The sequence below is a fragment of the Poecile atricapillus genome, chromosome 1, assembly GCF_030490865.1.
Source record: "Poecile atricapillus isolate bPoeAtr1 chromosome 1, bPoeAtr1.hap1, whole genome shotgun sequence".
Classification (NCBI taxonomy): domain Eukaryota; kingdom Metazoa; phylum Chordata; class Aves; order Passeriformes; family Paridae; genus Poecile; species Poecile atricapillus.
In genome coordinates, this window is record NC_081249.1 from 127044539 (window position 1) to 127057311 (window position 12773).

The 12773-nt window shown below is 48.8% G+C and overlaps 1 protein-coding gene across 1 annotated transcript; it reads left to right on the top strand.

The window, feature by feature from the left end:
- The first annotated feature begins 11368 nt into the window (after positions 1-11368).
- Positions 11369-12738, top strand: MRPL16 (mitochondrial ribosomal protein L16). Its single transcript, XM_058834427.1, has 4 exons — positions 11369-11488; positions 11770-11835; positions 11929-12077; positions 12205-12738. The coding sequence occupies exons 1-4, from the start codon at positions 11407-11409 to the stop codon at positions 12688-12690; spliced, it is 783 nt and encodes a 260-aa protein (XP_058690410.1). The 5' UTR covers positions 11369-11406; the 3' UTR covers positions 12691-12738.
- Positions 12739-12773: the final 35 nt, after the last annotated feature.

A 12773-nucleotide genomic window follows, 5' to 3' on the forward strand; every position in this document is an offset into this window, starting at 1 on the left:
TTCCCCAAGTGAGTGCGGACCCTCAGTAGTGCGGTTCTCATTGCCCGCGAGGGCGTGAGCCACGAACCAGGGGAAGCGAGTGGGTACTGTTGATTGGAGGGTGCTCCAGAAGGTGGGACAAGGGAAGAGCAAGCCCCGGACTCCCATTAAACTTCTTACGGTGCCGAAGGATAGCCCACTGGGATTTATGTTAGAGAATTGGAAACATTATCCTACCACAGGGGATAAGGATAAAGTGAAAATTGTTAATTATTTTATGATAGAATGGGGGGGAAGGAAATTTCTAAAAATGTCTTTTTAGATTTGGCCGATATTTGGGTCTTCAGAGGATTGGGTAAGACAAAAATTGAACCTGTGGGTAAATGACAAAACCCCCCCATGTCCAGAGGAGAGTGCGTATGCAGTCGTATGGCTGACTAGTCCGAGCACGCTCTTGTTTCCTCTAAAAGAGAAACGAAAGGGCAAAAACGTGGAGGAAGAAATTCCCCTTATACCTCCCCCATATGTGCCTCCACAAAATCCACCACCCCCCAATGCTCCATTAGAAAACCCTCAGGAGCCTGTTGATGATATAGAAGGGCCTATTACCCGGAGGCGGGCGCAACAGCAAAACCTGTATCCACTCCAAGAAATGCCCGTGGGGGGGGCCAGGCCCGAATCCAGCAGTAGGCTTTATTTCAGTTCCTCTGAATTCGGGTGAGGTACGGGACTTTAAGAAAGAAATAGGGAACCTCCTAGAAGACCCCCTGGGGGTGGCAGAAAGATTGGACCAATTCCTAGGTCCTAGTATTTATACGTGGGGGGAATTGCAGGCTATTTTGAAAATTTTGTTTACGGCTGAGGAGAGAAATATGATCAGGCGAGCTGGTATGCGGATTTGGGATGCCCAATATGCCCAGGGGCCGCAGGCAGACACTAAGTGGCCGATGGAAGACCCGAATTGGAATCAGCAGCAGCAGGAGCATAGAACCAATATGCAGGACCTAAGGACAATAATTGTCCAAGGAATTAAAGAAGCAGTACCTAAAGGAAAGAATATAAATAAGGCCCTAAACGAGAGACAAAAGAAGGATGAAACCCCCACGGAATGGCTAGAACGCTTAAGAAAGAATTTACAAATGTATTCTGGGCTAAATCCCAAAGATGAACTGGGACAGGCCCTGCTTAAAACTCAGTTTGTGGCAAAACCATGGGAGGATATTAGGAAGAAGTTGGAGAAAATAGAGGATTGGCAGGATAAGGGGCTGGATGAGCTATTGAAAGAAGCCCAGAAGGTGTATGTTCGGAGGGACGATGAAGTTCATCGGAGGCACGCTAGGATGATGGTGGCCATGGTCAGAGAGGCGAAATCTGACCCGGCCGTGGATGGGTGGTCAATGCCCCAGAGAAATGGGGGAGGACCGCCCCGGGTAGAAAGAAGAAAAGCAAATGTAGAAAGGAGGGAAGAGAATGTGTGTTTTTATTGTGGGAAAAGAGGACACTTCAGGAGAAGTTGTAGGAGAAGGATGAAGGATGAGAAGATCTTCAAGGAAGATTAGAGGGGTCAGGGGCTCTATTTAATGGGGACACGGAAATATCAAGAGCCCTTGATAAAATTACAAATAGGTCCCCGTCAACAGGAGGTGGAATTTTTGATAGATACTGGAGCAGAAAGATCTACTGTTCAGAAACTACCAGAAGGGTGCGAAATATCCAGAGAAACAGCCCAAGTAATAGGGGCAAAGGGAGAACCATTTGTGGTTCCGATAATTAAAAATGTACTAGTTGAAACTAGATCTAAGATGGGGATGGGTGACTTTTTATTAGTTTTGGAGGCCGAATATAATTTGCTGGGGAGAGATTTAATAATTGAATTTGGTATCAGCATAGAAGTGGTAAATAAGGAAATGAAAATAAAACTTTGTCATTTGAGAACTGAAGATGAGAAGAAAATTAATCCAGAAGTTTGGTACACCCCTGATACTATTGGGAAGCTCAATATAACCCCCTTTTCAGTAACCATCCGAAACCCCGAGGTCCCAATAAGAATAAAGCAGTATCCCATCTCCCGCGAGGGGAGAAAGGGGTTGAAGCCTGAAGTAGAGAGGTTAATAAACAAGGGCCTTTTGGAGCCCTGTATGTCTCCCTTTAACACACCCATTTTGCCTGTGAAGAAAGCAGACGGGTCGTACCGGCTGGTACATGACCTAAGAGAAATAAACAAGTGAACTGTGGCCCGCTTCCCAGTGGTTGCAAACCCCCACACTTTGCTGAGTCGATTAGGCCCCGAAAAACAGTATTATAGCGTAATTGACCTTAAGGATGCATTTTGGGCATGCCCCTTAGATGAACAAAGTAGGGATTATTTTGCATTTGAATGGGAAGACCCCGAAACGCATAGAAGACAACAATTGAGGTGGACTGTGCTCCCGCAGGGTTTTACGGAGTCTCCGAATTTATTTGGACAAGCTGTAGAGCAAATTCTACAAGAATATCAGCCTAAGGAAGGGGTGATCTTTATACAGTATGTAGATGACCTTCTCATTGCTGGGGAGACAGAGGAGGAGGTGCGGGCTGAGAGTATCAAGCTACTGAATTTCTTAAGTGCAAAAGGGCTTAAGGTGTCCAAAGCAAAGCTGCAGTTTGCAGAAGAGGAGGTAAAGTACTTGGGTCATTACCTTCGAAAGGGGGAAAAGAAGATAGACCCAGAAAGGGTAAAAGGAATTTTATCCATGCCACCTCCAAAGAGTAAAAAACAGGTCAGACAATTATTAGGCCTTGTCGGATATTGCCGACAATGGATAGAGAACTATAGTGCAAAAGTTAAGTTCCTATATGAAAAGCTGAGCCAGGACGGGTTGGTGAAGTGGAATGAAGAGGATGATAGACAATTAGAAAGGTTACCACAGGATTTGGTTAACGCTCCAGTGCTGAGCCTGCTGGATTTGAAGAGGCCCTTTTATTTGTTCATAAACACTGATGAGGAAACAGCTTATGGGGTGCTAACCCAAGAATGGGCAGGGAAAAAGAAAACGGTGGGATATTTGTCCAAACTGTTAGACCCCGTAAGTAGAGGATGGCCTACTTGTCTGCAGGCTGTAGTAGCCTGTGCCCTACTGGTAGAAGAGGCTAATAAAATCACTCTCAGCGGAGAGCTAAGGGTACTATCCCCTCACAATATCCGGGGAATCTTACAACAAAAGGCAGAGAAGTGGATAACAGATGCCCGACTTTTAAAGTATGAAGGAATTTTGCTGGACTCTCCAAAATTAACTTTAGAAGTAACTAGTTTGCAGAATTTAGCCCAATTTTTGTATGGGAAACCAGATGAGGAAAGATTGGTACATGAGTGTCTGTCCGTCATAGAAGAGCAAACAAAAATCAGGCCCGACCTGGAAGAAGAAGAGTTAGAAAAAGGGGAAAGGCTGTTTGTAGATGGTTCATCCCGAGTTATCGAAGGAAAAAGGGTGTCAGGATATGCCATAGTTGGAGGAGAGGATCTGTCAGTTATAGAATCGGGTCCCTTGAGTAGATCTTGGTCAGCCCAAGCCTGTGAGCTTTATGCTGTATTACGGGCACTGCAGTTGCTAAGAAACAAGTCAGGTACCATTTATACTGATTCAAAATATGCCTTTGAAATCGTACATACCTTTGGAAAAATTTGGGAAGAGAGGGGACTAATAAATTCACAAGGGAAAGGTTTGGTTCACCAAGAATTAATTAAAGAAATATTGAGAGCTTTAAGGGGACCTAAAGAGATTGCTGTGGTTCACCTGAAGGGACATCAGAAGGGGATAGACTTTAAGAGTAAGGAAATAATGCCGCAGACCAGGAAGCAAAGAGGGTAGCCCTCATGGCAATCCACTGTTCCCCGAATAAAGAAGGAGAAAAGCAAGAGTTCCCTTACTATGTTGATTGGGATCCCAAAGAAATAAAGGGACAAGAATGTCGAGAGTGTCGCTGTGAGAATACTTTATGGGAACTCCTGTGTCAGGACTGTGGGGAAGGTTGTGGTACAAAACATATTGAGAGTGCTTGCGATAATCCAGGCACAGAGGGGTACCAGTTTCATGATAGCACCCGGGAAGTGCATAGAATATACAGTTTTACTATCCAGGAAGAAGAGAAGATGCAGAAAATAGGATTAAGGAAGAACTCCCGGGGAGAGTGGCAACTTCCAGAGGATAATAGAACTGTTTTACTGTCATGGGGTTCCTTTACCTTTAAGAAAGTTAAAGTTGCTGGGGACTCCTGGGAGTCTTTTCTCCTGACCAATTATCGGTCATTGCTGAGAATTGACAGCAGTTTTAGCCATTGAAAAGGGGGATCAACTTGTGAACCCCACCTTAAAGTGTACAACCAGAAGTCTGTGGTGCTCTTTGTTTCCTGACTGTGAAGGGTGGCGGAGCTCCGGCTGGCCTCCGGTTCCCTGCCCAGGCCATGCGGCCGGGCGGGGGCCGGGCCAGGCCTGCCGCGTCTCCCGGCCGAGAGATAAGGCCTGCGGGGGCTTGCCCGGCCCGGCCCGATCTCTGGCTCGGCTGCAGGTTTTGCTGTAACTACATTCACTAGAAAACTGCTGAGTGAAGAAAGAAAGGGGCTCTGGGCCTGCAGCAAGCAGAGACACCGACCACACTCTCTAGAGCAGCTATGAGGAACTTTCCATCGCAGACGGCTCCAGCTCCTGTTCAGCAGAGATCACCGAACCATCTACAAAAGCTTGGGCAAGATTTTAACTCTTTCTTATGCAGATGAGACTTGCAGATTAATCTTTTTATCTAGAGAGAGAAAAGGAGAGTGATCAACATGAAAAGAGACTTTATAAACTACTAGTGGCAAGAAAGAAAAGAAACTTCAAGAAAGGTAGAGAATTAAGAAGATGCTTTAATTAAGCTGAAATATCTTTCTGTTAAAACTATGGGGATGGACAATGAAGTCCTGAAAAGAACTCCTTTAATTCATGATACAGTTTGTAGGGAGGAATAGAGTGTTCAAAGTGTAAATTTGAGTAAAAAGTAGAGTAATTGTGGTATAGTGAAGTGCTGGGAGATTTGAAGCCTTGAGAGGCAATGAGAAAACTGTTTTCTAGTGAAGCTCACAGAAACAAATGAAGAATACCTTTTTGCCTTTGACTAACTTATCTTTAAAAATGCTATCCTCAAACTCATGGCCCATAACACATTTCAGAGTGATGTGGAATGGGAGGGGTGGGCTTTGATAACAGCAGCTCTGAGCAGCTGATATCAGAGAAACGAGAAACTATAACAAAAATAGTTTTCTTGTGAGAAACTCCATAAATTAACAGAAAGGAACTTCTGTTTCTTTACAGAAACTGATGGAAAGACTGTAAAGAGAATTGAGATTATTTAAACCATCAAAATTGTAAAGTTTTTTGTCTCTGTTGTCATGTGAACAAAAGAATGGTAGGCAGTGAGAAATGAAAAGGTTTTTTCTAAAAGTTTATTCTGGTGTTCTTATTCTTGTAGTTTGTCAATAAACTTTCTTTACTCCTTTTAAGTTTTATGCCTGGTTTGCTCTTATTTTAATCCATATCTCACAGCAAGAGATAAATAATTCTTTTTCCCCCTTTTTGTTAATTACTAGTTCAAAACCACGACATTTCCCCAAAGCAGTAGCCTTAGAAATAATGAAAAGGATGCATGACAAGACACACTGGGGAGCGCAAGCATTGGTAGATCAATTTGCCACAAAACACGTGTATTGGGATAAATGACCTAGCAAAACAAGTAGTAAGGGGATGTGTTACTTGTTTAAAGGTCAATAAAGCAAATTTAAGACAGCCTCTAAAAAGAGGGTGGCTGGCTGCATGCAAGCCATTTGCAAACATCCAAGTAGATTTTACTGAACTCCCCAAGGTTGGTAGGTATAAGTATTTATTAGTAATGGTGGATCACTTTACTCATTACATAGAGGCTTTCCCCACAGCAAGAGCAACAACCCAAGTAGTAATTAAAATTCTACTGGAATGCATAATTCCCCGGTACGGGATTATGGAAACCATCGATTCAGATAGAGGCCCCCACTTTGTGTCAAAGATTGTTGCCGAGACCATGGCAGCAATGGGGATTCGGTGGGAACATCATACACCTTCGCACCCACAGAGTTCAGGATGAGTCGAGAGAATGAATGGAGAAATTAAAAAACAGCTGACAAAACTTATGCTAGAAACCAAACTATCCTGGGTAAAGTGCCTGCCACTAGCTCTATTAAACATTAGGACCCAGCCTAGGACTGATATGGGGATATCCCCATTTGAGATGCTGTATGGAATGCCCTATGATATGGGAGAACCACAAGATCACCCAGTATTAAGAGATCAGAATATGCATATGTATATAGTACACTTAATGAAACATAGGGAAAGTCTGTGGAGAAAAAAGGTATTAGCACAAAGACCCCCATTAGATTTGAAATTACACCGTATACAACCAGGAGATTGGATAGTGGTTAAAACATGGAAAGATGCTCCTCTAACCCCGCAGTGGGAAGGTCCTTATCTCACATTACTTTCACACATTACCACAGAAACTGCAGTCCGAACAGCTGAAAAAGGATGGACTCATGCCAGCCGAATTAAAGGACCGGTGGAGAAGCCAGCTTCTGAGTGGCAAATAGTGGAAAAGCAAGGGGACTTGAAGTTGAGACTAAAAAGGAAAGAAACTGTAAATGAATGGATGCCACATTGAGTATGCATCAGACCTGAACTACACGAAGGAGGGACTAATTTGTAACTCAAGTGTTAAAATAAGATGTGGTCAACCCAGGTGTAATTGTTATCCTTTTGTATGCTACCTTTGTAGGATTTGCGGAGACAAGTGGTGGGCACATTGTAGGCGAGGGATCCCACCGAGGGGAGTTTTTGGTCCCTGTTGGAAACTCCAGCGGGACATAACTGATTGGACCCTAAAATATAAAGTAAAGCACAAGGGGTTAATTAGAGAATCCAAAGAGTGGTGGGAGATATTTGCATTTGGAGTTGAACCAAAATATTACTGCTATCACCCGAACGAGCCAAAACCATTTGTAGTAAAAATCATTGATTGCACTTGTCGAACTCGCCTGGGAAAAGTCCCATGCAACACACCCCCTATTAAACATCAGAACTGGGACGTCTATGTCAGAAGGCAGCAGAAGCTATCCCAGAGGGCTCCTGAAGAATATCTCTGCTGCCGAGAAGATGGTATCCCCCGTGGCTCGAAGCAACTGAGTCGACAGGCGAGGCAAAGAGATAAAATACTGTGGAGAAAAGAACCCTCAGGTTGGGATACAAGGAAAATGCTTATGGAACTACCCCAAGGAGGTAGTGAGGGGTGGGACTCCCAATGAGGGCAACTGGATGCAATCCAGAAGACAGGCGAACTCCGGGGCTTTCCCCATCCCTCGCGACAATAAATACCACTTGGCTCTACGAATTACTATCATATGTTCCCTAATTATGATCCAAGAATGTACTGGGGATATCTCCTCACATGAACCCTTCAATTGGTCTCTAATCAGGTGGGAAGACCAGTTTATAATTCAAGCACAGGTCACACCTGGAGCCCCTAGTTTTCAAGTTACCCATTCATCTGTTCTTGGTAAACTGGGAGACATTCACACCTATGCTGTATTTTATACGTGTCCGGCCTCCAGTCCAGGAAAAGGGTACTGCAACTATCCAGGTCATTTTTATTGTGGATATTGGGGCTGCGAAACTATTTCATCAGGATGGAAAGTCGGAAATCCAGACAAATATTTAAAGGTTGGGTGGGGCCCCTATGGCTGTAAGATACAAGGAGCAGACAATTTTGGCTTGACTCTAGGATTAGGACGGGGCACCTGTAAGTTCTATTACATTAATGTCACAAACCCAGAGGACCCTGGATGGTTATCGGGAAGAACATGGGGTTTTAGAATATGGGAGACTATGAAGAGTGACAGGGGAGTATATATCTTCATAAAAAAAGAGAGAGTTCCACAAAAACCAGAGGCTATCAGACCAAATCCAGTGATAATACCCGAGGAGAATCACCAAAAACATGATGATAGTAATATACAAACCATCATAGGGCGAAGTAGCAGTGATTCTCAGGCCTTAGTACCCATAAACATGCCCCCCCAAGAGTTTAATGCCCTTTGGAAAATACTACAAGCCAGTTTTGAAGTTTTAAATAGTACACACCCTAATTTAACTGAGGAATGTTGGCTATGTTATAGTATAAAACCCCCGTTTTATGAGGCTATTGGATCAACTGCAGAATCCAGGAGACTTAATGGAACAAATCCAACATCATGCCTCTGGAAAACAGGAAAGGAAAATACACCTGGAATAAGCATAACCCAAGTTACGGGGAAGGGAAGATGTATAGGCAGAATACCCTCAGAGAAATCACACTTATGTCAGGTACAAATGGCTGTAAGAGATCCTCGTGAGCCAGCAGATTGGCTGATTCCGGCGGCTAGCACCAAATGGATTTGCGATACTTTAGGGATTACTCCATGCATATCAACCCGTGCTTTTAATGAAAGTTTTGAATACTGTATACAAGTGGCAGTGATCCCTAGAATAGTATACCATCCTAAAGAATATGTGTATGCCCACCATACAACTCCAGAACACCATTTAGAGAAAAGGGAACCTTTCACAGCTCTTACTATGGCGGTACTATTAAGCATAGGAGGTGCTGGGGTAGGGACGGGGGTGGCCTCCCTAGTGTCCCAACAACAAAGATTCAAGAACTTGAGGATGTCAGTTGACGAGGACTTGGAAAGGATAGACAAAACCATAGATGGTCTTGTAAAATCCGTAAGATCATTATCAGAAGTGGTTCTACAAAATAGGCGAGGATTAAACTTACTATTTTTACAGCAGGGGGGTTATGTGTAGCTTTGGAAGAAGAGTGTTGTACCTACGCAGACCATATGGGGATAGTAGTTGATACTATGGCCGAATTCCGTAAGCAATTAGAACAAAGGAAGAAGGAAAGGGAAGCCCAGCAAAGTTGGTATGAGTCATGGTTCAATCATTCTCCTTGGCTGACTACTTTATTATCAACAATGATGAGACCTGTGATCCTATTGATGTTAGGACTTACTTTTGGGCCATGTATATTTAACAAATTAGTTTCCATTGTGAAAAGTCGCCTTGAAGCAGCTCATCTAAAGACCGGATATGAACAGGTTCCCGAAGAAGAAAACTTTGAAACTATGGAATTAGCTAGGCAAGAATTACAGAGGTTTAGTGAACAAAAATGAATAAAGAGAAATGGGGGATTGTGATAAAAACAAGGGTATTTTGTTCACTAAGAAAGTAGAATGGGAAATTAGTGGTGATGAAATTATATGTACAACCTTTATTGTATTTATTATGAAATTATATGTATAACCTTTGTTTGTGCTTGCTTAAGACATGTTAGAACATTGTGGTTTGTGCTCGTTTGTGGTTTGTACTTGCTTAAGACATGTTGTAGAACATGCCCTTGCTTGGGATGTGTTGCCCAGTTCCAGTTCCGGGGGCCTTCACCATGTCGGGAGGGGTTTGCGAGGGGAGACCTACCTGAGGGAGACTGTCAGCCTCCATCACCACGACTACCAGGAGGCAGAAGAAGACCCCCAGCAACAGACGACACATGCGCAGAGTACCAGCCTAAAGACACGTCACCAGATGTATAAAAGGAGGAGCGGGAACTGGTTCGCGCGCGGCACTTGGCGGAGCCCTACGGAACAGAGGCTCCCCTGTCGCCCAGCGCTGTTTTTGCCTATACCTTGCTTGCTCTAATTAATAAATTTTCAATTGACCAAACCAATTTGGGTGCATAAATTTATCACACCATGCATGACCCACAGTATTCCCATCCGGAATCCTAACTCGGCTGTTGGGAAGGAGCCCTATCTCAGCCCAAACGCGGTTCTTTGGGGAAATACTGATTTATTTAAAACAGAGCATCCTCAGAAGTATCTGAGCGGCCAATAGGAGCCTCATCCGGCTTGGAGGAGCTCCCCGGAGATGGGGGAATTCCAGCTCCCTTTGCCTCTGGAGGATCTTGGACTCCGAGCACCGGCTGTTCCTATTCGGCTGCGCTGCAGTGCTGTGGGAGCTGTGGATTGGCCGCCGGCGGCTCCAGGACATTTCCTGCTGTGCCACTCGCTGCTGGGAACTCCTCACTGGAGCAGGCTGGGCTCCCAGTTTGACTTCCAGGCTCTTCTTGGCCACGTGCATCCTCAGGACTGAGCGGGTTCCCCTGATATCCGTGGATTCCTGGGAACATGGAGAACTGTCCGTGGCATCTTCTCCACTGTCCGCAGTCTGGCAGCTCCCGCTGAGGCTCGAGGAGCATGGGAGGCTCTCCGAGGAATGGAGTGACGCTTCCCGCCGCACCAGTTGCTCCTGGGAACGCCTCACTGGAACGGGCTGGGCTCTCAGCTTTACTTCCAGGTTCTTCTTGGCCACGTGCATCCTCAAGGATGACAAATTTCTCCTCATGCCCGCAGCTCCAAGGGAGCAGCAAGATCTGTCCGCGGGGTCTTCCCCATCTGGAGTCTGGCAGCAGCCACTGAGGCTCCGGGAAGGATGGAGGCTCCCAGAGGAGCTGAAGGAGCAGGAGGAGGCGCAGCAGGGCAGGTGGCCTCGCTCCAGCAGCTGCCCCAGGTCCTCCCACAACAGCTGCCACATCTCCGAATCCCGCGGGAAGGACACCCCGGGCCACAGCGGCATCACCAGGTCCTGCAGCTCCCGGGCCGCTGTCGCACAGGGGGCGCAGCCGGGGCCGCAGCCGCAGGGGATGTACAGGGGGCTCCCGGGGGCAGCCGGGCCGTGGGGAGGGGTCTCCTCAGCCGGGGAGGAACCGGGAGCCTCTGGAATCGCTCGGCTGCGCTGGGACCCCCTGGCCCGGCCCCCGAGGCGCTTCCGTTCCTTCCAAATGCAGGTGGCCAGCAGGACGGCTGTACTGGCCGCCAGCAGGACAAGCAGGGGGAGCAGGAAACTCATGGCTTCATCCATGTCCCATCTTGACCGCACTGGGAGCCAGGAGTGGTGGCACGTGTCCTGTAGAGACACGGTGCTGATGTCACAGTGCTGTGGATGGGACACCTGTGTGACGTCACAGCCCCGCCTCACCCCGGCGCTCACCGCTTTTGTGACGTCACGGGCCCAGGTCGCCCATCCCGAATCCAAACCCAGCGCGGTGGCCGCTGCTGGGAGGAATATGAAACCTATCTCCGTAAACCCAGTACACCAGCCCGGCACAAAGGCTGGGAGCACATCCAGGCCACTTCCTGCACCTCCTTCGGGACCCTCGGGGGTGTCCCCCGCCGGCGACCCCCGCCCGGCACGGGGGTGGGAATAGGTTGCGCCGCGTTTCCCTCCGGAACCAATGTTCCCACCGCGCTTCCCGCCCGGACAACGGGCGGCGCGTGATTGGGGCCGGGCCAATGGCGGCGCCCTTGCGGCACTTCCGGCGTGTCCCGGCGATGTGGCGATGGCGGCTCCCGGGGCCGCTCTGGGCCGGGGGAGGTCAGGGGGGTTTGGCCGAGCTCCGTGGGCCCGCCCGTGCCTTGTGGGGGGTTCAAAAGGCCGGGGGGGACCTTCCCGGGAGCCTGGGGATCCCGGGGGGGGGGGGGAACTCGGGCTGGCGGTGCAAGGGTTGACCCCGGAGAGGTTCCGAGGGTCCCGGTGGGACTCCCGGCTGGGCTGTGGTGGTTTGGGGGGGATCTGGAGACCGGGAAGGGGAGGCCCTGCGGGGACCCTCTTTCCCTCCCGGCCCTGCCCGAGACCCCCCCCGCTCTGTCCCGCAGGTCCCGGCGGCGTCGCGGTTCCTCGGGCGGGGCTCAAGAAGTTGGCGCTGCCCCCGGATTACAGCGGTGAGAGGAACGGGCGGCGGGAGAGCCCCGAGGGCTGGTGGGGGCACTCCCCAGTCTGCTCCCGGGGATCCTGATCCTGGTGTTCCCCGGCAGGGATCACCATCCCGGAGAAGCCGAAGCTGAAGTTCATGGACAAGGTGCCGGCGGTGCCCAAAGTCCGGCGGGAGCCCCGGCGGCTCCGTGACATCCGTGGCCCGTCCCAGGAGGCCACCGACTTCACCCAGGGGCAGTACGGGATCCTGGTGAGCGGGAACAGGCGCGGAACGGACCGGGGGGAGAATTCCAGAGGCTGGGATCGCGTGTCCCTGTTCGCAGGCAGGGCGCAGGAGCCTCCGTGTCCCTGAGCTGTCCCATGCTGTCCCTCCACAGGCTTTGGGCGGGGGGTACCTGCACTGGGGCCACTTCGAGATGATCCGCCTGACCATCGGTCGCAGCATGGATCCCAAATCCATGTTTGCCGTGTGGCGCGTGCCCGCCCCCTACAAGTCGGTGACGCGGAAAAGCCTGGGGCACCGGATGGGGGGCGGCAAGGGCCCCATCGACCGCTACGTGACGGCGGTGAAGAGCGGGAGGCTGGTGCTGGAGGTGGGCGGGCGCTGCCAATTCGGGGAGGTCCGGCCTTTCCTCGCCCGCGTGGCCCAGAAACTGCCCTTCCCGGCCGTCCCTGTCAGCCGGGAGAGCCTCCAGGAGATGCGGCGGGAAGAGGAGGAGAAAAGGCTGAACAACCAAAATCCCTGGACTTTCGAGCGTGTGGTGACCTCCAACATGTTGGGGATGAGGAAGTACCTGAGCCCCTACGACCTGCAGCTCAAGGGACGCTACTGGGGCAAGTTTTTCCTGAAGCACAGAGTGTGAGGAGCGTCTGGATTGGATTCCTTTTGGAATTAAACTTTTCACAAGAAACTGGAGTAGGTTTTGGAGCTGGGAACGCAGGGCTG